This window comes from Podarcis liolepis, assembly GCF_965112155.1.
Source record: "Podarcis liolepis genome assembly, chromosome: Z".
Taxonomy (NCBI): Eukaryota; Metazoa; Chordata; class Lepidosauria; order Squamata; family Lacertidae; genus Podarcis; species Podarcis liolepis.
Genome location: NC_139570.1, coordinates 2,257,661 through 2,282,243, shown reverse-complemented (window position 1 = coordinate 2,282,243; position 24,583 = coordinate 2,257,661). Strand labels below are relative to the sequence as shown.

At 46.1% G+C, this 24,583-nt stretch overlaps 1 protein-coding gene and 1 long non-coding RNA gene across 3 annotated transcripts in view; one reads left to right on the top strand and one right to left on the bottom strand.

Moving 5' to 3' along the window:
- LOC310698904 overlaps positions 1-24,583 on the bottom strand; it is a 400,562-nt gene that overhangs the window by 261,917 nt on the left and 114,062 nt on the right. The window lies entirely within an intron of this gene.
- The window catches only part of DOCK11 (dedicator of cytokinesis 11), a 162,846-nt gene that overhangs the window by 81,461 nt on the left and 56,802 nt on the right, over positions 1-24,583 (top strand). For both annotated transcript variants that reach the window (XM_083486178.1, XM_083486177.1), the window contains 11 exons: positions 8,526-8,649; positions 9,488-9,609; positions 11,435-11,518; positions 11,839-11,928; positions 12,422-12,540; positions 12,910-12,979; positions 13,300-13,425; positions 14,034-14,105; positions 15,705-15,851; positions 17,575-17,658; positions 17,764-17,875. In XM_083486178.1, coding sequence (XP_083342304.1) covers positions 8,526-8,649; positions 9,488-9,609; positions 11,435-11,518; positions 11,839-11,928; positions 12,422-12,540; positions 12,910-12,979; positions 13,300-13,425; positions 14,034-14,105; positions 15,705-15,851; positions 17,575-17,658; positions 17,764-17,875 — 1,150 coding nt within the window. The remainder of the gene's footprint in view (positions 1-8,525; positions 8,650-9,487; positions 9,610-11,434; positions 11,519-11,838; positions 11,929-12,421; positions 12,541-12,909; positions 12,980-13,299; positions 13,426-14,033; positions 14,106-15,704; positions 15,852-17,574; positions 17,659-17,763; positions 17,876-24,583) is intronic.

Here is a 24,583-nt window from a genome sequence, read left to right as displayed (position 1 = left end):
AGCTAAACATTGTGACATACCGATATAATACAATGTCTGAAATAATTTTGAAACGATGTAGAGACAAACAGAATACAGTGGTGCCCCGCAAGACGAATGCCTCGCAAGACGAAAAACTCGCTAAACGAAAGGGTTTTTCGGTTTTGCGTTGCTTCGCTAGACAAATTTCCCTATGGGCTTGCTTCGCAAGACGAAAACGTCTTGCGCTTTTTTTTAAAAGCCGCTTGAAGAGGCGCAGTTGCGACGGACCGTGCTTCGCAAGACGAAAACTATCGCAAGACGAAAAGACTCGCGGAACGAATTCTTTTCGTCTTGCGAGGCACCACTGTAACGTTTGCAGAACTATTACTACTTGCAGGTCTAAAACATATTAAATTGCATATCTTTAACATATCATTGCCATATAAATTTAAAATTGCATCTGGGGGCAGCATCCGTTCAAAGGGAAGAGCTGGGGAGCCTGCGACTGGGGGGGGGGCTTTACACACTCTCCATCCCCCCCTTACACTTGCTCAAAAGTGGGAAAGCAGTTCCAGGGCCCTGGCAAGCCAATATTTTGGGCCCCCAAATGAATATTCTCAGAGAACAATGTTTCCAAATAGACAGGAGCGAGACACAGGTGGACATACAAACACTCCACAGAGGAAACAAGGAGGCTTACAATCCAGCTTTGGGAAGGTGGTGCCAGGGCTCTGGCTCCATCCCAGAGCCCTCCCTCTGCCAGGCAAAAGCCACACAAAATGGATGTTGTCTTTAGGACTTTTGCACAAAATGGCGCCTTGTTCAAGTCCAGTGTTTGGCACCCTCATGCGGATCTTCTCAGTTTTGCACCCCCTCAGATTTTTGATGTCTGAAATGGTATCGCACTATGTTACCATCAGAACTGGAATAATGAACTGGAAGTACCTCAGGACAAATATCTTTAACTTATTGTTACAAGTGTTGTTTTCTATATGGTTGATTTTTAAATTAGCATGCTTTCTCTGAAATTAAATCTGTAGTAATAATTAGCAGCATAGGTATCAAAGAAAAGGCAAGGCTGTTCCCTCATAGACACAAGAGAGACGAAGCGGACAAGGAAGGAAAGAGGCTTACACAACATTCATTATTTTTTGTTTTCTTACCCAGAAGTAAATAACCAGTTTATTTTTCCACTAGCTGCACTTCCAAGCAAACTCCACCTGGGGGCAGCAGCCATTCAAAAAGAAGGGCTAAGCAGAAACTTGGTGTGTTTTTTTAATGCAAGTGGAAATGGACTTCCTTTCTTGGTATAGTGTTTACCTGACTTAGGGAAGGTGATGTGAGGGCTCCAGTAGCATCCGAGAGCCTTCACACTGGCTTCCCAAAAATGGAGAACACAGACGACTTTGGTCTTTGCTAATCTTAACAACTCCAATATTTGAGGTGCCCAAAAGAATCTTCTTAGTTATGGACCTTCTGAAGTTTTCACTGAATTGGCTCAGGGCCCCATGCAGAAAAAGTGCCAGTGGCTTCGGGCTTCAGCCTGGGCTCTGGCAGCATCCCAGAGATCCAAAAGCATCCAAAAGCCACAAAAAATGGAGGGCATTTGTAGTATTTCACAACATGGCGCCGGGGTACTAGTGCAATGTTTATTATTTAGGGCTCCTAAATGAATCTTCTCAATTGTGGATTTGCTCAGTGCCCTGCGGAGGAAAACTAGACTCTGGTGTCATGGCTCTGGCAGCATCCTAGAGCCCGTCCTCCAAAAGCCACACGAAATGTAGGGCATTTGTAGTATTTCACAACATGGCGCCGGGGTACTAGTGCAATGTTTATTATTTAGGGCTCCTAAATGAATCTTCTCAATTGTGGATTTGCTCAGTGCCCTGCGGAGGAAAACTAGACTCTGGTGTCATGGCTCTGGCAGCATCCTAGAGCCCGTCCTCCAAAAGCCACACGAAATGTAGGGCATTTGTAGTATTTCACAACATGGCGCCTGGGTACTAGTGCAAAGTTTGGCGCCCTCAGGTGGATCTTCTGAATCTTGCAGCAACTCAGATTTTTTGATAGCATTGCACTAAGTAACAATGAGAGCAGGAATAATGGACTGGAAATGGCATTGAGTACCTCAGGAGAAATATACCCTACAAGAAACATAGGTCCTATGTTCTCCGGGCGGGAGAACGCGGATTCCCAGCCAATACACCAAGAAATGTAGCCTTATTGGAATTCACTGATTGGGTCTGCGTTGCTCCGGGACAGGAGGAAGGAAGCCAAATGACACTGATTCAAAGAAGAAAGAGTTTATTCTGCTCTCCAGATACCAGAAGGCACTTGTGTGATCAAGTCCACAGCAAGTCCAAAGAAATGACAAGTTTCATGCAGTATATATATCCTCCAGGCACCCTCTCCCTCCTTCCCATGTAAACCCAACCACATCAGCCTATGTATGCAGGTTGACATCATATATGTTCTTGCTCTGGTATTCTTAACCATAAAAGGGAATTCCTTCCTGTACTTCTGACCATAAAAGGATCTTCCTCTTCCTACTCTTATCTTGGGGAGGAGAGGTCATGCGGCAGGGTTGTGGTAAGATAAGACCTAGAGTGTCATCTCTGTTCCACTTTAGAGTGCACAAGGCCACTCTTATCTTCACAAGCTGATAAAGGACAGAGCCTTGTTTATGCAGCTGTATTCTTGCTATGTCTTTGCTCAACAGCTCAAGTTTTACACATTTTAGAGTGCTCTCTAGTGCTCTCTTAGAGAAAGAAAAAAGGAAGGAAGGAAGGAGGGGCTTGAGTCAGTTTTAAACTTACTGCACAGAAACCCGTTCCTTCACAACAGGCCATGTATTATATCATGTATGAGGTTCTGCTACTTGAACAGGCGTGGAAAGGGACAGACTGAAATGAGCATCCTCCATAAACACAGGTCAGAAATGAAAAGAGCACACAAAAGGGGAGAAGGGAGGAAAGTGGCTTACACAGTTTTTATGGGCTGGGCAGCAACATGGGAAGTTTTGGGAGGTGAGACGAAAAGAGCTTCCTGCTCTTGCAGTGTTAGGTGGGATAGAAAGTAAATAAATAAATTTTAGAAAAAGCACCCCTTTTCTAAAATTAAACCTGTTTAAGTAATTAATAGCATAGACATCAAAGGTTAGGTGAGATAATGTTCTCTTATAGACATGAGTGAGACACAGAGGGAGGAAATAAGCTTAAACTGCAGGGCGACGTTTATTTTTATTAACTCAGAAGTAACTGATCCATGTTCATATTTCCACTAGCTGCACTTCCAAGCAATCCCCACCTGGGGGCAGCGTTAAGGATGATGGTATGATGATCTGACATGGGAATGTTTGTTTATGTTGAATGGCTGTGTATTTTTAGCATGGGGTTTTTCCTTTGGCAATAGCACATATATGGGTGGCTGACTGTGAGCCACATGAGAGAGGTATTGCAGATCCTGTTGTGACTGTGATTCAATTTAACTGGTGTTTTTAGCTGCTGCTGAGAGAGACTCATCAGTGTGATCCGTCTGAAGTGAGACCCCTAAAGATTAATAGGGAGAAACTGGAGGATGAGATTGTAAATATATTCTTCTGAATTACATGTTTATGAAAGTAAAGTTGGGGGGGTTAACAAAAAGATTTTGGACATTGTGTATCATCAAAAAACTATTCTTTATATATATACACAACAGGCATCAGCCCTTCAGAAGGAGGGGTTGGGGTCTTCAGGATGCAAGTTGAAATGGATATCCTGCTCTTGCAGTGCTTGGAGGTGTGAAATAAATAAATAAGTGGAGAGCAGAGGAAACCCATCCTCTGTTCATTTATCCCATGCACAAACACACCTGCTCCCAGAGCCCTCATGCTGCCCTCCTATGAAATCAAGGGACTGTGGTGATCTTAATATACCCTGGCTCTAGGGAAGCTACAGGGCTCTGGCAGGGGCCTTCAGCCCTCCTGCCCAGCGTCCTGTAGCCTTCTGTCTTTGGGCAGGTGTGCCACAGCTCCGGCTGCATCCCAGAGCTCTTCAACCACCCAAAAAATGGAGAAATGGTGAAGCACTTTGGTCTTTGTAATCTTAACAAGATTAATATTTGGGGCTCCTAAACAAATCTCAAATGTGGATTTGCTCGGTGCCCTGCGGAGGAAACTAGACTCTGGTGCCAGGGCTCTGGTAGCATCCTAGAGCCCTCCCTCCAAAAGCCACACAAGATGTAGGGCATTTGTAATATTTCACAACATGGCGCCAGGTACTAGTGCAATGTTTGGTGCCCTCAGGTGGACCTTCTTAGTTTTGCAACACCTCAGATTTTTGGATGTGTGAAATGGCATTGCCTATGAGAACTGCAATAATGGACTGGAAACAGTGTTAAGTACCTCAGGAGGAATACACCCTACAAGAAATGCAGGTCTTTCTGACCATGTAGTATATAATGAGGTTCTTCTAATTGAACAGGCATGGAGATGAGTATCCTACATAAACAAAGGTCCAAAACTCATCAAGCTGCAACTAGGGCTGGGCGATGTCTGGCTTCCGACATCGTGATATGTTTCCAGCTAACATTGCGATATACTGATATAACACCATGTCTGAAATAAGGATGGAACAATGTAGAGGAGAATGGAATAATGTCTGCAACTATTACGGCTTAGGGGTTGAAAACATATACATTATTATATATATTGAATGTATTATTACGCTGTTATTTTATATACAGATAATTTTAAAATTAGCATGCTTTCTCTAGAATTCAGCCTGTAGAAGTAATTAGTAGCATAGATGCCAAAGGTAAGGTGAGAGATGGCTCCCTTAATAACAAGACACAGGCAGACAGAAGGGGAGAAGGGAGGAAAGAGGCTTAAACAGCAGGGGAATTTTTTAATTATTATTATTATTATTATTTAACTCAGAAGCAAATAACCCCACTTCATTTTTCCAGTCGCTGCTCTTTCAAGCAAGTCCCAGCTTAGTCGGCTTGGCATGTGACGCAGAGGAGGACATGGGTGTAGCCAGGATTTATTTATAGTGGTCAAGTTTTATGTTGGAGGGGCAACCGAGTTATCTGCGATGCAATTGATCAGTTAGTTAAGTATTTGTATATATTTACTTGATTTAGAGGGGGAGGCTCCCCTTCACCCATGGAGGAGTGTGTGTAAATAAAGAAATGGAGAGCAAAGGAAACAAAGTCTCCATTTATTTATCCCCCCACCCAAACATAAATACAGACACCTGCACAAAGATGTAATGACATAAGGTTAACCTGGCTTTAGGATGGCAGACAAAATGGACAGACTTTGGTTTGCATCCACCAAATGAATCTTCTCATTCATGGACCTTCTCAATTTTGTGCCACTGCAGTGCCCAGTGCCCTGAGTAGGAAAACTGCGCAGCACCACTTTGGCTGTGGGAAGGAAGCTCCCTGGCTCTGGCAGGGTCCTAGAGCCCTTCCCGCCTTCCCAAAGCTGGACAAGCACTTGCTAGACTTCCAGCTTAAGGAAGGCGGGGCCTGGGCTCTGGCATCATTCCAGAGCCCGCCCTCCAAAAGCCACACAAAATGGACACAGTTTGTAATCTTTCACAAAATGGCACCAGGTGCTAGTTCGATGTTTGGTGCCCCCATGTGGATCATCTCAGTTTTGCAGCACTTCAGATTTTTGTATATGTGAAATAGCATTGCACTATTACAATGAGAATAGGAAAAATGGATTGGGAACAACATTAGGTACCTCAGGAGGAATGTACCTTAGAAGAAAAACATGTCCTACAGGCCATGCATTCTATCATATATGAGGTTCTGCTGTTTCAAAAGACATGGAGATGGACCAACTGCAATGAGCATCCTACATAAACCCTTGTGCCCAGGGTCCTAGAGCCCTTTCCTCCTACTGGCTTTGTGAGGGTGTGCTATATGAGGCTGTCAGAGCCTTAGCACCGCCTTCCCAACACCAGGTAAACCTTATGCTGAAGGAATGGGTTTCCCAAAACCCAAAAACGGACTGTGCAGGCAGTTTTAAACTGCACCAAAATCCCTATTTTTCCTTAGCTAAAATGCATAAACTTGAGCCTTGAGAAAATCCATAACAAGAACAAAGCTGTTCCCTTATCAGTCTGTGGCGGCAATGAGTGACCTTGCCAAGTTCCAGTACAGCAGGGATGATGCGTGTGTGCCTTATCTTATGTGCTGACCACAAAGACGCGCAGACCCATGTCTGGGAATAACGCCAGAGTGTGTTCTTGGAAATTGTGACCTCTGCCTCCAAGATAAGTGTAAGAACAGGAATATCCTTTTATGGTCAGGAGTGCAGGAAGGAAATCCCTTTTGTGGTTAAGAGCGCTGGAGCAGGAACATCTGTGATGTCAACCTGCATGTACAAGCTGACGTGCCTGGGGAAGGGGGAGAGGTGCCTGGAGGATTTATATACTGCATGAAACTTGTCATTTCTTTGGACTTGCTGTGGACTTGATCACTCAAGTGCCTTCTGCTATCTGGAGAGCAGAATAAACTCTTTGAACCAACTGGGTGTCATTTGACTTCCTTCCTCCTGTCCCGGAGCAACGCAGACCCAATCGGTGAACTCCAATAAGGCTACAATGCTTATACTTCATTTTTTCAATTTGCCTTGAGAAAGTCTTTAAACCTCTTTTGTTGACCACCAGCATTACGCTTTCCATGTTCAAGTTCAGAATATAGTAGTCGCTTTGGAAGACAATAATCAGGCATCTGAACAACATGACCAGTCCAACGAAGCTGATGTTGAAGAATCATTGCTTTTTGTGGACCCAGAATTGGCCTCCACAGTCACCTACGGACAGATCATGTTCATGGAAGACAATTTTACTAAGAGTGATCATCAAAGAAGAAGAAGAAACCTTATGCAATTGCATGTTTGCACACGTGTGGGGTGGAGGTGGGAGAAATTAAAAAATGGAAAGTGGGTTTCCTCTGCTCTCCATTTATTTATTTACTCCCCTCCCTGCTGGCAACACAAAAGCAGGAAGTCCTTTCTGCACTGCCTCCAAAAACCCAAGTTGCTCTCCAGCCCTGGCTTTTGAACGGCTGCTGCCCCCAGCTGAAACTTGTTTGGAAGTGCAGCTAGTGGAAAAATATACTGGGATTTATTTTTTTAACCTCTGAGTTAAAAAATAAAAACAAACCCTGTGCCTACACTGCATCTCCCTCATGTCTATTTATTCCCTGACCTTTGATATCTATTCAACCAATTACTTCTGCAGGTTTTGTTTTAGAGAAAGCATGCTAATTTAAAAATCATCTGTATATAATAAAACTCTTAACAATATTTTGTAGATAAGTAAGAATTTATGTGATTTAGACCTCTTAAGTTATAGCAGTTGCCTGGACATTACCCGAGGTGACATAAAATTGAGAAGACCCATAACTGAGAAAATGAAAGGGGGGCGCAAGGGGTCTGGGATGATGCCGGAGCCCTGGCACTGTCCAGCTTTGGGAAGGAGTGAAGGGCTCTAGGACCCTGCCAGAGCCAGGGAGCTTCCGTCCCACAGCCAGTGTGTTAACAGCTTTCCTTCACAGGGTGCTGAGCCGAGGTAGAGCAAAATTGAGAAGAATTGAAAATATTCATTTGAGGGTGCCAAACAGTGGCCTTGTTAAAATTACCAAAGTCCGGTCATTTTATCCATATCCGTCTTTGGGAGCAGGGAGCAAGGGTTCTGGGATGCTGCTTTTGAGTTAAAAGAATTAAACTGTTGTCCTGTTATTTAAGTCTCTTTCCTCCCTTCTCCCCTGCATCTGCCTGTTTCTCCTTCATGTCTATTAGGAGACTTTCTCTCATCCTTGCCTTCGATATCTGTGCTACAGGTTTTAGAGTTTTAGGAAAGGTGTGATACTTTAAACAATATCTGAATATAGCTGAAGAATCTTGTTAAACAGGTTAAAACATTAGCAGGGTTGGAGTAAATTCAGCAGTTTAAAGTATATAAAGATATGATGAGGAGGGAGGAGAACAAAACCTATAGAGTAATCAGAATATGCAGCCATAGTGGGTAAATATATAGAACCACGGAAGTGTGGGGGGAAGGAAGTCAATGATCATGATTGCATGGGCAAAAATGTTCCTCTTTAACCAGATCTTTGGCTGATTGATATCTAATGCCCTTTTAAAATGTGTTTGGGGAGGGTGGGTTTATTGGGTTGCTTTATTTTGTGTTTTTTTATTTTGGGTTTGTGTTGTAACTACCCTGAGACCTTGCAGGTATAGGGCAGTATACAGATTTTAACAACAACAACAATGGCAGCCTGGTTCGTCACTGTGAGAACAGGATGCTGTACAAGATCGGTCCTCTGACCTTGTCCAGCATGACACTTCTAATGATGGGAAGACCATTGAAGGCTTTGCAGGGTAAGAAATTTGGGCAGGAAGTCAGTTTAGGAGGGATTTCCAGATTAACAAGAGAGATGATGAATGCAATGCCATGTTGGTCCTTCCCCCTCCCCCCATTTTTTTCTTGTTTCTTAAAGAGTAGTTTAAACTGCATCTCAGCACTCACGAATGCAGCATCACTCTCATTATGTCATTTTAGATTAAAATTGAACTCCCAATCCACCTCCATCAAAAGCATCACCTGCTTTTCACCTTCTATCACGTCAGCTGCGAAATTAACACAAAGGGGACAGCAAAAAAGCAGGATGCCGTGGAGACAACAGGTAGGCTCACAACTTGAACCCGCGCCTTTGTTCTCCCCACCTCCCACCCAAGCAGTCTGTGTTTGGTAGATCCAGGAAGCATGAGGTGTGTCAGAAAGGAGTTGTCCTATCCATTCCATGGACCACCACCACCATTGTCAAGTACCCGTCTCTTTGTTTCAGTTTCACATACTACAAGACTGGATACCTGCCCTCCTGTTCCTCACCTGTCTTTCTAGTGTGCAGGTGGTTAGCTTAAAACTGGGCCATTTTAGGCATTGGGAAAAGCAAAATGTGAAATGATTCTTAGAAATAACTGTGTCTTGCCAAGCAAAAATGTGTTAGTTACCCTATTATTGCCTCCCCTCACCTTACAAGATGACATTTTTTGACAGAGTGTCTCACCAAAGACTGTGTAAGCATAGCAGTCATGGGATAAGAGGAGAGGTCGTCCTGTGTATCAGGAACCGATCACGAAACACCAAGCAGAGAGGGGGAATGAGTGGATAGTTCATGTAGAAAGTGGAGTCCCCCCACAGACAGATACTTTCCAAGCATTCATAAATGATCCAGTTAGAGGTGAACAGTGAGGTAACCAAGTTTGCTGATGACACCCAGTTGTTGAGGGTGGTTAAAACAAACAGAGATCTCAAGGAGCTCAAAAAGGACCCTCTCCAAGCTAAGTGAATGGGTGATGAAAGGGCAAATGCAATTCCATTTTAGCAAATTAAAAGAAGGAAAAAAAATGGGTTTGTTTCCAGTAACATATAAGTGATTCCCAAAGCAAGTTCATGATCATGATTCTACCTACATGCTAAAAAGGATGCTTACACAGCTGTGTGCATTGCTGTCTCTGCAGTTGGGTTTACTTGGCTGCCTTTGCTGAAGGATGGCCGGATCATCACCTCTGAGCAGCACTTGCCTGTTTCAGCCAATCTGCCAGCAGGCTACCTGAGTGTCGGGGATTCTGAGGCTCGAAAGGTAGGAAGACCTAATAAGTGAATCTGATGGCGTGGACTGTATTTTACCTGTGCTGATATGCTGTGTGTCTTCCATGCACCTAAGAAGGTACAGCAAATGAGCTTGCAAATGATGCAGTGTGCAATTCATCATCTGAGGACATCACCATTCCTTTTTAAAGCAAGATTCAAACTCTCTGTGTCCTGCTCATTAGGATCCCATCCCCTCAGACACTCCCCCCCAAACAACTGACAATTTGCGCAAGCAGAATGCATTAGGTAAAGCCAAGGCAAAAACTTAATTTGCATAATTATTCTGACCAGAAATCATTCAGACTTCTTAACTGCAGGATTAGGGGTGCTGGGTTTTTGTTGTTGTTCAAAATGCACGTTGTAACATGATGGTCCAAGTCAGGGGCACCTCAATCATTAATACAATTTGATGTCTGCCTTTGTGAATGGATCTGCAGTGGAGGAGCTCACTGGGAGGTTCAGTCATTGCAACAACCGGGACCCTAAACTTATAGTAGTAGTAGTATGAATAATATTGTAGTGCCAAGTTACCCTATTTTTCGCCCTATAGGACACACTTTTCCCCCTCCAAAAATGAAGGGGAAATGTGTGTGCGTCCTATGGGGCAAATGCAGGCTTTCGCTGAAGCCTGGAGAGCGAGAGGGGTCGGGACGCACCGACCCCTCTCGCTCTCCAGGTTTCGCACACCCCTACGCAAGCATAGGAGCCCAGCTCCCGGCTCCCACGGCTTGCGGAGAGTTGCCTGCATGCTGAAGCCTGGGCGCACTGAGCTCAGCGCGTCCAGGCTTCGCGCAGCTCTCTGCAAGCCGTGGGAGCCCGGCGCCAGGCTCCCACGGCTTGCAGAGAGCTGCCTGTTCTGGGGGGTGGGGTCGGGGGAAGCTCGTGCTTCCCCAGCCCTGCGCCTGGGGGGAAAATAATTTTTCCCCCTTTATTTTCCCCCCAAAAAACTAGGTGCGCCTTATGGGACGGTGCGTCCTATAGGGTGAAAAATATGGTGCTCACTTAGCAGTATACTCAATCCACTGGCAAAATGCTTTGCGCCAGCCAGGAGAACTGGCTTGCCCCCACTATTGAGGGGGCTGACATCTGATGTCATGCATCATGTCACAGAACGCACTGATGTAGCACACATCATGTTGTGCAACACACTGATGTGGTATGCCACATCGCCACTCAATATTGATGGGGCCTGGCACCCTCCTAGGAACCTCGGGTGGCGGGGGGGGGGGAGTGCTTCAGCCCTCCCTAGCTGACACAGCTGGTGCCCACTGACAATAATTTCGCAAGAGAATGCATGAGCAGGTTGCTAATAACTTCGTGGTGCAATAGACAGCAGAATCTGTCATGCAACAAATGCAGCAGTTGCATTGGAGCCCACTGTTGCATAGTATTAAAACTCGCCCATCTGCTAGCACTAACAGGCAGAGATGGATGGATACAAGCAAACAGGAGGCTCGTCTCAGCTCCCCTAGGTCCTACCCCTTTTGTGGGAAACTGCAATCTCTGAAGAGGCCAGCCCTCCGGCCTGAAGAGTGAAGGCAGTAATTCTGTACCCCATGGACTACCCACAGATCCAAAATCTACTGAAAAAGATTGAGATACCAAACTACAGTTTGAGGATTGCGTCAAATCCTCCCCGCCACCAACACTTTATTTCAATCTTCTTTCTGAATTTTGTGCATGAAGATGACTTTTTTATACTTTTTCATGCCGGGCTGAGCAAAGCTGCCTTGCGAGGTGAACTGAACCTCTTTAGCCAAATTCAAACGTGACACTTTCTCCTCTTCTCTCTCCCGCCCTCACTTTTGTTGCAGCCAAGTATTGATGTCAAATGGGTTGATGGGGCAAAGGCTCTCTTCAAGATCAAGCTCCATTTGGAGTCAACCATTTACACCCAAGTAAGTGCAACTCAGCCTTTTCTTGATGGGTTCTTTTTTTAAAAAAAATGAAGGATCTATAACCATTCTAAGGGTAACTATTGAAAATGAAGTGGCATTTTTTCCATCTTATAAGGCTTGGGTGGGAAAATTCCACATTTGGCCCCTGGGGTGCTTTGGAGGCCACAGCTCCACAAGCCACCTCTCCTCCACAGGCCATGCCCCTTCCCTCAGCCTTGGCAGGAACGCCATGTCTGAAGGCTGCTGGTCTTGGGTGAAAATCAGTGGGATGAATAAGGCACAAGAGAAGGCTGTGAACTGAGCTTCTCTGTTCCTTTCAGGATCTCCACCTCCATAAATTCTTCCAGTATTGCCAGATGATTCAAGCAGGAGCCAAAGAAGTCCCAGGAGAACTTGTTAAATATCTGAAGGTGAGCTGGAACGGTTCCTCTGGCCCGTCCATGAGACCCAACACTAACGGGGTCCCCCTCCTGCAGAATGTGGATGTGCGCTTCAATCTGGGTTCTAGCTTAGCGTTGATTTTAATTATTTTTGAATTTTTTTAATAATCCAGCTCTTTTTTCCTGGCCATTTCATTTTTTCCCCATATACCGCTTTGTGGTTTGTTTGTTTGCTTGCTTGCTTGCTTGTTCACTGTCAAGTGGTACATAACTTTTGTGAAATAAAAATAAAGTATCTATTTTATTATATTCATTTGCCCAGGCTTTCCCTGGCCCCTTATTACTGTACTCTGCCACTGCTGGATTTCTGTTTTTATCTGTTTTCATAATACTAGTTTTACTGGTTGTGAACCTGTGTGTATGACACTGGCTTTCATGTTGTGTCTTTGTATACTGCCTAGAGGATTTAAAATACAAATTTTACAATTTGCAAATGCTTTTAAAATAAACGCGTGTGTTTCAGTGCCTACATGCCATGGATATCCAAGTGATGATACAGTTTCTGCCTGTGGTCCTTACGCAACTCTTTAGAGTCCTCACCACCCGGACACAAGAGGAAGAAATTGCTGTCAACTGTACCATGTAAGTTTTTGGTGATAGTATACTGTTTGTCATAGATCAGTGAAGCCATAATCCCAAGCTTTGAGAAACCCACATTGTTAGAGTCTGCAGCAGAGTCAGTGGGTGGGGCTTGCTGCCTTTCACGTCTCCCTCGAATGCAACCCCATGGATTGGCAACTGATGGGGACATTTTTGTGGTGGGGGTGGGAGGAGCCAAAAAGGCATCTTGGCTGATGGAGGTGGTCTTGCTGCCTCACCTCTCCCCCAGGAGAGAACTTGGGAGTGTACTTACCCAATAAGTAGGTGGAGCTGCTTTTCCAGAAGGAACATGCAGAAGCGGCCCTCCTTCGCAGATCCTGCCTCACATTCAAACTTTCTGTTCTTCCTCAGGGTTCTCCTCCATATTGTGTCCAGATGCCATGAGGAAGGCCTTGACCATTACTTGAGGGCTTTCATAAAGGTAAGTGCTGGCTGCGGTTCTTAGGTTCTTATAAGAGGATTAAACAAATTTGTGGAGGAGAGCACCATCAATGACTGCTCTCTGCCTCCACAGTTGGGAGCAGTAGTGCTTCCGAATGGCCGTTTCTGGAAGACACAGGAGCAGAGAGGGCTCTTGTGCTCAAGTTCTGCTTTTGGGTTTCCCATTGGGGCATCTGGGTGGCCACTGTGAGAATAGGATGCTGGACTGGTTGGAATGCAGTCCATTCTTAGGTCCCTGTGTTCTCTCCTCTGTGACTGGGGAGCCCTCTCTGATGATGCGTGGCACACACTCTTTTTCAGTATTGCTTTCGGCCCGAGAAGCCTGTTGTGCCTCACTCAAAGACTACACACGAAATCTTGGCTGTCGCAATGGCAACAATTTTGAAGCAGTCGGCAGATTTCTTGGCCATCAATAAGATGCTGAAGGTGAGACAAGACAAGGCAGGATTTTATTTGCACCCACTCAGTGGAAGCTGGTTCATTAGTGTGAATGGGGCATTGCCCCACTAACCTCAGCCTGAGGGAGCACTGGCTGTTAGCTCCCTCTCCCTTAGTGTTGCCACTGTAGAACCCTGCAGAGCAGAGGCAGTTTTACGGTGGCGCAACTGGTATGGTCACACTGCAGGCGTGCCAAAACATTGCTATAGAAGGGAGCATGAGAGGTGGGGGAGCACTGAATTTTAGCATTGCACAGGGCTCTGCTGAGATTTGAGAGCTCAAAGGCCGCCACGGTGCAGAGAGGAAGTGGAGGAGGAGAATGGCAAAATCAGAATGGGTTAGCTCTGCTTTTCACTGGCTTTGGCGCCACCTACTGTTGGCCTCCCTGCCTTCCACCCTACCAGCTCCAGTGGGCACATCCTGCCAGTGTAACAGCTAAGGCCAGTCTGGCCAAGGGTGCTGGGCTTGATCATGAAAGATGCATCGCAGCACTCATTGTGTGGCCATTGCCAATCCAGATTCTTCCAGGCTGAGAATCACTGTGATTTGCTCTTGCTTAGTGAATGTATCTCTGTGTTTCTCCTGGTTTATTCCAGTATTCGTGGTTTTTCTTTGAAGCTCTGGCCAAGTCAATGGCTATGTACCTCCTGGATGAGAACAAGATTAAGGTAAAGACAAAAGCAGCCGCTTCAGGGCTAGCAGGAGGTGCTCAGCAATCGTAGTGCAATTATGCTTCCTCTAGCTCCACATCACAAATCTTCCTCCCAACATAAATGACAACTAGAAATATTGGGGATAGGTGCGACTTATTTCCATTATTTTTAGGGCTGCAGCATCTCATCTTTAAATCAGGTAGATTAATCAGTTAATGCTTTGGATCAACTAGAAAGGTGTCTCTCACTTTAAGATAGATAGATAGATAGATAGATAGATAGATAGATAGATAGATAAAGATAAAGGGACCCCTGACCATTAGGTCCAGTTGTGACCGACTCTGGGGTTGCGGCGCTCATCTCACTTTATTGGCCAAGGGAGCCGGCGTACAGCTTCCAGGTCATGTGGCCAGCATGACTAAGCCGCTTCTGGCGAACCAGAGCAGCGCACGGAAACGCCGTTTACCTTCCCACTGGAGTGGTACCTATTTATCTACTTGCACTTTGACGTGCTTTTGAACTGCTAGGTTGGCAGGAGCAGGGACTGAACAACGGGAGCTCACCCCGTCGCAGGGATTTGAACAGCCGACCTTCTGATCGGCAAGTCCTAGGCTCAGTGGTTTAACCCACAGCGCCACCTGTGTCCCTAGATAGATAGATAGATAGATAGATAGATAGATAGATAGATATAAATACAGATATATATAAAACCAAGTATATTTAAATGGAAGTCATTCTGTCATGCACACTGAGTCAGATCATGGCTCCATCTTGCTCAGTATTGCCCACACTGACTGGCAGCCGTACCTGAAGAGGAAGGAGGTTGAGCCTGGAACCCTCTGTATGCAAAGCAGTTACTCTAATGCCTTCTAAGGCAAAAGCTGCTAAGACGTATCCCTGCAGCACTGAAGGAAGGATTCTTACTCCTTCAGGAAAAGGAGGAATAGGTTAAAACACCGTTTTAACCTATATGCCAGAGCTGAGGACCCCGTTGCCCTTCAGATGTTGCTGAACTCCAGTCCCATCAGCCCCTACCAGCATCTCCAGTGGTTAGGGATAATGGGAACCGCAGTCCAGCAACATCCTGAGGGCCGCAGGCTCCTCACCCTGCCTTACAAAAATTGATTTGCTCCACTTTATTGACGGATACAGCTCATGGTTATTATATTTGTTCAGGATTGCCCCAATATTACACCATGGTAAAAAGGAGGGGAGTGCTAATTAAAATTTCAATATATTTTACAAACAAACTTAAAAACAAAGCAGCCTGGGAAAACCAAAAACACAAAAGAACCAATTTTGAAAAAGTGGATACTATTGGTGAAAGTCAGTAGTGGTGTATTGGTTAGAGCATTGGGCTGGGACCTGGGAGACCAGGGGTCAAATCCCTAACTCAGACATTGTTAATTGGCTGACCTTGGGCCAATCACTCGCTCCCAACCTCACAGGGCTGTTGTGAGGAAGAAATGGGGAGGAGGAGAACTGTGTGTGCTGCCTTGAGCTCTTTGGAGGAAAGGGGGGGGGGATAAATGCAGTAAGTAATTCATCTTATCCTGCAAATGATAAAATGGTGCTCCCAGCCTTTTCCCAGTCTTTCCCTTTGTGCCGCTTCAGCTCCCCAGGGTCCAGCGGTTCCCAGAGTCCTACAACCACGCCTTGCACTCTCTGCTCCTCGCCATCATCCCTCACGTGAACATTCGCTACAGTGAGATTACAGAGGAGTCCAGAAATGTCAATTTCAGCTTGGCCAACTTCCTGAAGGTTGGTAGTTTCTTTTGCTCTTTCCGTCCCCCTCAAATCCACACACACACACACACACACACACACACACACACACTATGAAAACAAGAACTAAGAATAACATCTTTGACCATGTCTGAGGTGCAATCAAATCTGGAATACTATGTTCAGCTTTTGGGCATCCCTGCTCATAAAAAAGAAAATGATTGTAGCAGACTAAATTCTACTCAAGTGAAGACTCATTGAAATTAATCAGCCTAAGTTAGTTATGGTCATTAGTTTCAATGGGTCTGCACTAATTATTGTTGGATACGAACCAGAAATTTTTTAATTGGAAAAGGTGCAGAAAAAGGGCAACCCAAACTGATGAAAGGGTTCAAACAAGTTCCTTATGGAGAGAAACTCTAAGCCTTGGGGGTTTTAGTTTGTGGGGAGCAATTCATGAAGGAGTCAGGGATCAGCTTTGCCCAGGCTTGGAATCTGGAGTCTCTTTATAGGAGGAGCAAAGGGAGCAGGATTATGTAACAGAGGCCCACAACACCAGTAACCCCTGAGTAGTTGTCAGAAGGACCCCACCCATTCCAGCAACTGGTCTCTGCACCAGTTCCCTGGGTCCTTGGCTTGCTGTTGAGCGCCACAACCCCACCCACGCACTCACTCCAGGGACTCGAGAGAGACTATGTGCCAAGCAGGATCTTCAGGGCATGCAAAACTAGCCTCACATGAGTCTAGTTGGAAGGAGAGGAAGCACATGTAATAACCTCCTGGGCCCAGCTGAAGGCCCAGGAAGGGGTGGATCTCACATATCTGAATGGAATAACTGCTGAAGCAATAGCTCGTTTAGAGTTCCACAGTGTAGCCAGGGTATGTGTGACAGATGTGTATTAAATTATGGCCAGGGCTGTAGTGAGGGGGTGGTGAGGTGGGCCCCCGCCAGGGGTTCAGGCAATGCGGGGGGTGTGGTGTGGCCAAAATTGGCTAAAAATATCTCCATATCAATTATCGATTATTGCCTCATAAGAAAGTTTTTAAATGAGGGTGAATTGAGTGGGTGTGGGGGGGTGTTGGAGGAGAGGCAGAAAGAAGGCCAATTTGTCTGTGGCTAGGGGGCGCAATCTGGACAATTCTGCCAGGGGCATAAGATGGCCTAGCTACGGCTCTGATTATGGACATTGTTGGACCTGCAGATAGGGTGAAAATTTCCTCTCTCATTATACTAGAACTCGAGTCATGCAGCAACACTTAATGTTGAGTGTGGGGTCGGTCAGGACAGGCAGAAGAAAGCAACTGTGTGTTTCTTTGCAAAACATTTGCAAAGGATACTGAGAAGCTGCATAGGACGACAATATGATAAAGGGTCTGGAAGCCAAGTCTTATGAAGAATTTTTAAGGGAGTTGGGGATGTTTAGCTTGGTGAAGAAAAGACAGAGAGGCAATAGGATAGCCATCTTCCCAACCACTTCCAAAGGTGGTCCTGTAGGGCAGGAAAGGCCAGGCCCCCTGCTTCCTCTGTTCTTGAAGGGTGCAGGTAAAGGGCCTATGGGCGGCTAGTAGATTTGCCTGTTTGAATCTAGCAGCTCATTATCCTCACTCCTAAGATTTAAGCCCCACAGATAGAAGTTCCAAGATGCTCCAGGGAGCTTTTTTCAGGGTGTGCTGTGAAATAGGTTGGAAGCTATTTTTCTGCAGACTGTGACAGAGCACATTCTTTTCTTTTCTTTTCTTTTCTTTTTATCTTTTGCAGCGATGCTTGACATTCATGGACCGGGGATTTATTTTCAACTTGATCAATGACTACATTTCTGGATTCAGCCCCAAAGACCCAAAGGTAACATGGCCAGACTTGTGGAGGCAAGAAGATGATTAGTGTCACAGATTAGTGTGCATTAAAACTATGTTTGTGGTTTTTGGTTTTTTCCTCCTCCGCATCTAGCTGTTGCTGGAATACAAGTTTGAATTCCTGCAGACAATCTGTAACCACGAGCACTACATTCCATTAAATTTGCCAATGACCTTTGCCAAACCGAAACTTCAGAGAGGCCAAGGTAAGTCCTCAGCTGAGTGGCTTAAAAGGCTGATATTTAGTTATTATTGATCCATCATAACTTTTGTGCATTCTGCAACTCCTAAGCACTCAGGGAGGGGGCAGATATTATTTGAACATTTCCATCACAGGAAGGCTTCAAACACTAAAAATAATATTGTGGTTCTTTAAAAGACTAACACAATTATTACAGCATGAGCATCTGTGGGCTACAGTCCTCTTCGTCAAAAGCAAAGCATGGAATTAACTCCAAAACACAGTCTTACTAACCCTAATACCAACTAACCTTTTGAAACCCCTTTGCCGCACCTAAAGAGTTTAGAATGTATAGACACTTGCACACTCAACTCATTTGCAAAAGTTTCCTTCATTGTGATGTACAGAAACATGGTCCTCAGTGCATCAGAAGCGGTTCAGTCATGCTGGCCACATGACTCAGAAAGCTGTCTGGAGAAATGCCAGGTCCTTCGGCCTGAAAAGCGAGATGAGTGCCACAACCCCATAGTCACCTTTGACGGGCTTAACCATCCAGGGGTCCTTTACCTTTACAGAAACACAATGCATTGCCTGCCTGTTTTTCACCAGAAAGCTCTGAGGCACCTGAGCTGATCCACAGGCCTGTACATCTCATTTTGAGGTTGCTTCTTCAAGATCCTTTGGGATTCAGCTTACTTCAAAAACCTCCTGTGTCCGTTTGTGTTGCACGGTATATGTACTGTGTTAATTGAAAACTGACTATATATATTATTGATTCCTTTTTGTTTCCCTTTTACACATTAATTAGATTTCTTTTCCATGGTTCTGGAACGGTTCACTTCAGTAGGTACATCTGGGGCAGGGCTGGGTTTGGGAAATCCCTGCTGGGAAGCTTCATGACAAATCAACTGCAACTTCAAATCAGCTGGTACATTCTGTACCCGGTAAAATTTTTGACAAACACTGCTGTGCAGCCAATGCTTCTTAAACTGATCAGCTTGTTTTTCGCACCCAATGCATTTCAGTTAAAAGCATGCAGGATTGGTTCTTAAGCCAACTAACTCAGTTTCTGACAACTGCTTTCTGCTTTTGCTGAATCCAAGATAATGCTGAGCTGGCCCATCTGGGGCAGCAAGTTTCCCCTCTCTGTAAACGGCACCCTGTAGAGCTTCAGGATTTCAGGGTTATGAGGGTGCATATCTAGGTCACTGTCGGGTGACTCTTAACAAAAGCACAGAATGGATAGCAACATTAACTTTTTGTGGACAAACTTCTGTGTTCCAAAAGAGTTGCCATAAACATCCAAACTACTCATGGATCACCATGCAACTTTTATCCTTGACCTCAGGCCTTGGCCATAGAGGTTGGATTAGACACAGGGTTGTATGCTCCAGTTCGCTCTTGCTCAGGAGATAATGATAAATAATAATAATAATAATAATAATAATAATAATAATAATAATAATAATAATAACAATAACAACAACAACAACAACAATAATAATTTATTTATTTATTTAGTAAATTATTTATTTAATAAATTAACAAATTATTTAATTTATTATTTATACCCTGCCCACTCTGGGTGGCTTCCAACAAAAGATTAAAAATACATTAAAACATCAGTCATTAAAAACTTCCCTGAACAGGGCTGCCTTCAGATGACTTCTAAATGTCATATAGTTGTTTATTTCTTTGACATCTGATGGGAGGGCATTCACAGGGCAGGCACCACTACCAAGAAGTATTCAGGAAGAAGGAATGGACTGAACTGCAGTTCACATAGGCCAAGCCATCAAATAGAGTGCACATTTTTCAACCCATTAAGGACAATATAATTGCTGCTGGTGGTTGTGGGAGGGTTTGTACCCCACTACTAGAGCATGTGCTTTGCATCTAGAACAGGGGTCAGCTGTGGGCTGGTCCATCGTCCCTCAGACCATGTGGTGGGCCACACTATATTTGGGGGGGGGGCGCAGATGAATGAATTTCTATGCCCCACAAATAACCCAGAGATGCATTTTTAATAAAAGCACACATTCTACTCAAGTAAAAACACCAGGCAGGCCCCACAAATAACCCAGAGATGCATTTTAAATAAAAACACACATTCCACTCATGTAAAAACACGTGGATTCCTGGACCATCCATGGGCCGGACTGAGAAGGCGATTGGGCCGCATCCGGCCCACGGGCCTTAGGTTGCCTACCCCTAATCTAGAAGGTCCCAGGTTCAGTCCCCAGCATTAAAGGGAGCAACTTGCAGAGGTTTGAGGGAAACCCTGCACCAAACCCTAGAGAGAAAATAATGAGCTAGGCATAAGGCAGATTCAACATGACGGGGAAGGACATTGTCTCAGTAGTGGTGTTTCTGGCACTGGAAGTCAGGTTCCGAGGTCTTGCGAGGCACCAGAAGTTGCACTGGGGGCCCTGCAGTGTGGGTGCTGAGCACCTACAAGAAAATTTTGGCAGGTGCTTGGACCCCTAGGGCCCACTATAGTTTGGCACACGTGCACACGCACATAATGACTAACAGTATAGTGCCAGGTCAAGTACTGTGAAACCAATATTGTAATATGGACTTCAAACTGGTTTTGGACAGTATATCATCCAGCCCTAATCATTGCCACCAGGCACAAATAAACCTGAGCAGTAGAGAAATAAAACTAAAAGAGGAAAGCTAGGATAAACATATGTTCTTAAGAGGCTCTTAATGGTTATTAATGTTGCTGCCTTGCTAATGGCCCAAGGGAGGGCATTCCTGATGCCGGCTTCTCTCTCCAAGAAGGCCGGCTTCCAGATAATTCACTGAAATCCACTTGTCATGAAACAACTAGCAGGATTTCCTCATATGATCTTCAAGACCTCCCACAGGAGGCAGGGATGTCATTAAAAGGGGATTAAACAATTCATGGAAGACTAGGCTATTGATGGTTAATAGCCATGATGTCTATGCTCTGCCTCCACACTGGGAGGCAGTGGTGCTTCTGAAGACCAGTTGCTGGAAACCACAGAAGCTGCTCTTGTGCTTGAATCCTTTTTGCAGGTTTTCCCACAGGGGCACCTGGTTGGCCACTATGAGAACACGGTTGTTGTTAATTACTGTTTACTTACTTACTTACTTACTTACTTACTTACTTACTTACTGCCCTTCAACTCAAGATCCCAGGGCGGATTACAACATTTTACCACTGTGAGAATAGGATGCTGGACTTGATGGGTTATTATCCTGATTGAGCAGGCTCTTCTTAATTTTTTAAGTTCTCAGGTTCCTACCATGCCAACTCATGGTGCTGTCTCCATCACCCACTCACCCTCACTTGACTTGCTAACTTCCTAGGCCCCCCATCTTTCCTTGGGCCTTTCTGCCTGTCATAACGAGATCCGCACAAACTAGCTGTGAGGGGACGATGAGCTGCTTGTGCGTAAAATCCAAGTCCCTCAGAGTTTGCTCAAGTCTGCAAACTCTGTCTGTAACGGAGCCCCTTAAGCATGGCTCCGTCAGTCGCTGGCAGATTCCGAAAGTGGTTGCTTTCGAAATCTTTTCCAACATAAAAGCTCCTTAACGGAAACACGTCTTCTGGACTCTCTGCGTGACAGTTTCCGGCGAGGGGTGGGTGTCCCTACAGGAGGTCCTGAAACCTCCCCACTACCCTTGCTGGAAGTCTCCCTGAGCCATCCCTCCTGCTCACTTTCCCTCGGATCACCTCGTCTCCCCCTGCTGGTTCCCTCTTCCGCTGCTGAGTCTCTCCCAACCTGTGTGAGCCCTTCCACCTCCCGTCCTTCCGATGGCAGTTCCCTGACATCCACCTCCCCTCCAGGGCCCCCTTCACCCCCTCCCACCTCCTCCTCTATGGGCGGTGAGGAGGCAAAACCCCGGAAAGAGCTTCCTTTATCTTCCGACGTCTCGAACATTTCTCTCCACCTGTTGCGGTTTCTGGTCTCTAAGTACTCCTCCTCCTCAGAGTCGATTTCCCCTTCCCCCTCCGAGTCCGAAAATCCTTCCAACTCCTCCTCCTCGTCGGTGGTGCCAAAGTATTCCCTCCGGAACAGAGCCACCGGCTGAGGTTTCCCTGGGAACCTTTGATGGAAAGTTTCTACCAAGACCTCGTCATTGATATCCTCGGCCATTACCCAAGTGTTTTCTGACTCCGGTTCCCCTTCCCACGCAACCAAATACTCCACCTGATCCCCCTTCCACCTGGAGTCGAGGATTTCAGCCACATGGCTACTGCATTCCCCTTCTTCTATGACCGGTCCCCGTGTGGACCTCCCTTCTCTCCCCCCCCCCCTCATATGGTGACAGTAACGACCTGTGAAATACTGGGTGCAGTTTCATGTGATTGGGCAACCGGAGTCTGAAAGCCACTGGGTTGACCTGTTGAATGACCTCAAAGGGACCCAATCTCCTGGGTCTTAATTTCTTACAACCCCCTTTGAACGGCAACCCTTGGGTTGACAGCCACACCTGATCCCCCACCCTTATGGTTTCACCTTCCCTTCTGTTTTTGTCTGCCAGCCTCTTATATTCTTCCTTGGCCCTTTCTAAGTTGAGTTGGAGCTGACGATGGATCGCTTCCATTTCTTCTACAAACTGTTCAGCTGCTGGGACGCTCCATCTCTCCCCTCCGCCCCCGGGAAACGCCCTAGGATGACACCCATAATTAGCCAAAAAGGGGCTCATCCCGGTGGACACATTCTCCGCATTGTTGTAGGCAAATTCCGCCAGCGCCAACTTCTCTACCCAATCATTCTCTCTATCATTGACATAACACCTCAGGTACTGCTGGAGGATACCGTTTGCTCTTTCCGCCTGCCCGTTGGTTTCAGGGTGCCGGGCAGTCGAAAAATTGACCTCTACGTGCAGCAAGCTCATGAGTTTCCTCCAGAACCTGGACGTAAATTGTTTCCCTCTGTCTGAGACCATCCTCAAGGGGGCGCCATGCAACCTGAAAATGTGCTCTACAAACAATTTCGCTGTCTCTTCCGCCGTGACTGCATGCGAGCAGGCTACAAAGTGGCATATCTTTGTTAATAGATCTACTACGACCATGATGGCTGTTTTCCCCTTGGACTTCGGCAGATCAGTCATAAAATCTATCGACACTGCCTCCCATGGTTGTTCTGGTGTGGGTAACGGTTCTAATAACCCCGCCGGCGCCCGCCTCTCCCCTTTGGCTCGCCTGCATTGGTCACACCCTCTTACATACTCCCGTACATCTTCCCTCACCTTGGGCCACCAAAATCCCCTGGTGACCAACCACATGGTTTTGTGTTGCCCAAAATGCCCCGCTGTGGGGCTGTCGTGCAACTGCTTGAGTACTCTCCCCCTCAATTCTCCTTCGGGTATATACAGTGCCCCTTTGTAATACAATGCCCCGTTTCTTTCCTCGAAACCCCCGGGGTTCTCTCCCTCCCTCCTAAGACCTCTGAGCTTATCCTGGGCGTATTCATCATTTTCAGTTTCCTCTACCAGTTCTCTTTGCCCCACCAACGCCGCCCCACACACCCAGCGGTCCTCTGGGATGACATGTCTCTCTTCGGGTGCTCCCTCCCCCTCCAAATATTCAGGTTTGCGTGAGAGAGCGTCCGCCCTAACGTTCTCTGGACCTGGCACGTGACAAATTTCAAAATGGAATTTGGAGAACTCCTGGGCCCATCTCACTTGCCGTTGGTTGAGCACTCGTGCCGTTCTCCAATACTCTAGGTTCTTGTGGTCAGTGCACACTTGCACCTTATGTTGTGCTCCAATTAATAGGTGCCTCCATCTTTTAAACGCTTCGTGAATGGCGAGTAGTTCTCGGTCGTACACCGTGTAGTTCCTCTCAGATTTGTTCAGCTTTTGCGAGAAGAAGGCGCACGGTCTCCATTCCGACTTCTCCTTCCCCGGCTGCAGAAGCACCGCCCCCACCGCCCTGTCTGATGCGTCAGTTTCCACGCGCATCGGTTTTTGTAAATCCACATGCAGGAGCTGTTCTTCTGAGGCGAATGCCTTTTTCAGTTCCTCAAAAGCTCGCTCCGCCTCCGCCGTCCAAACGAATTTCTTCTTACTGCTGAGACAGTCCGTAATGGGAGTCGTCAGGTGGGCAAAATTTCTGATGAACTTCTGATAGAAGTTTCCAAATCCTAGGAATCTTTGCACATCCTTCTTCGTCTTCGGTGTTTTCCATTCCAGTACCGCTTGGACTTTGCCAGGATCCATAGCCAGTCCTTTGTCCGACAAGCGGTACCCCAGGAATTCCACCTCTTTGGTGTGAAACTGACACTTCTCCAGCTTCACCCACAGCTGATTAGCTTGCAGCCTGCCCAACACTTCCCTGACGTCTTTCACATGCTGCTCCTCATTCTCTGAATATACTAACACGTCATCTAAGAAGGCCACACAATTCTTGTAAAGCGAAGGCCCCAGGACGTGGTTCATGAACGATTGAAAGCACGCTGAGCCTGCCTGTAGACCGAAGGGCATCACAAGATATTCAAATGCCCCTAAAGGGGTGAACATGGTGGTTTTCCATTCATCCCCCTTCCTTATTCGTATCAGGTTGTACGCTCCCCTCAGGTCCAGCTTGGTGAAGATCTTTCCCTTTCTGACCCTTGTCAGAATGTCATCAATTCTGGGCATAGGGAAGGTCATGGGTTCCGACACTGCATTTAAGGCCCTGAAGTCTACGACCAGCCTCGGTTTGTCCGTGTTTTTTTTGTCCACAAAAAACACTGGGCTGCCACCCACCGCT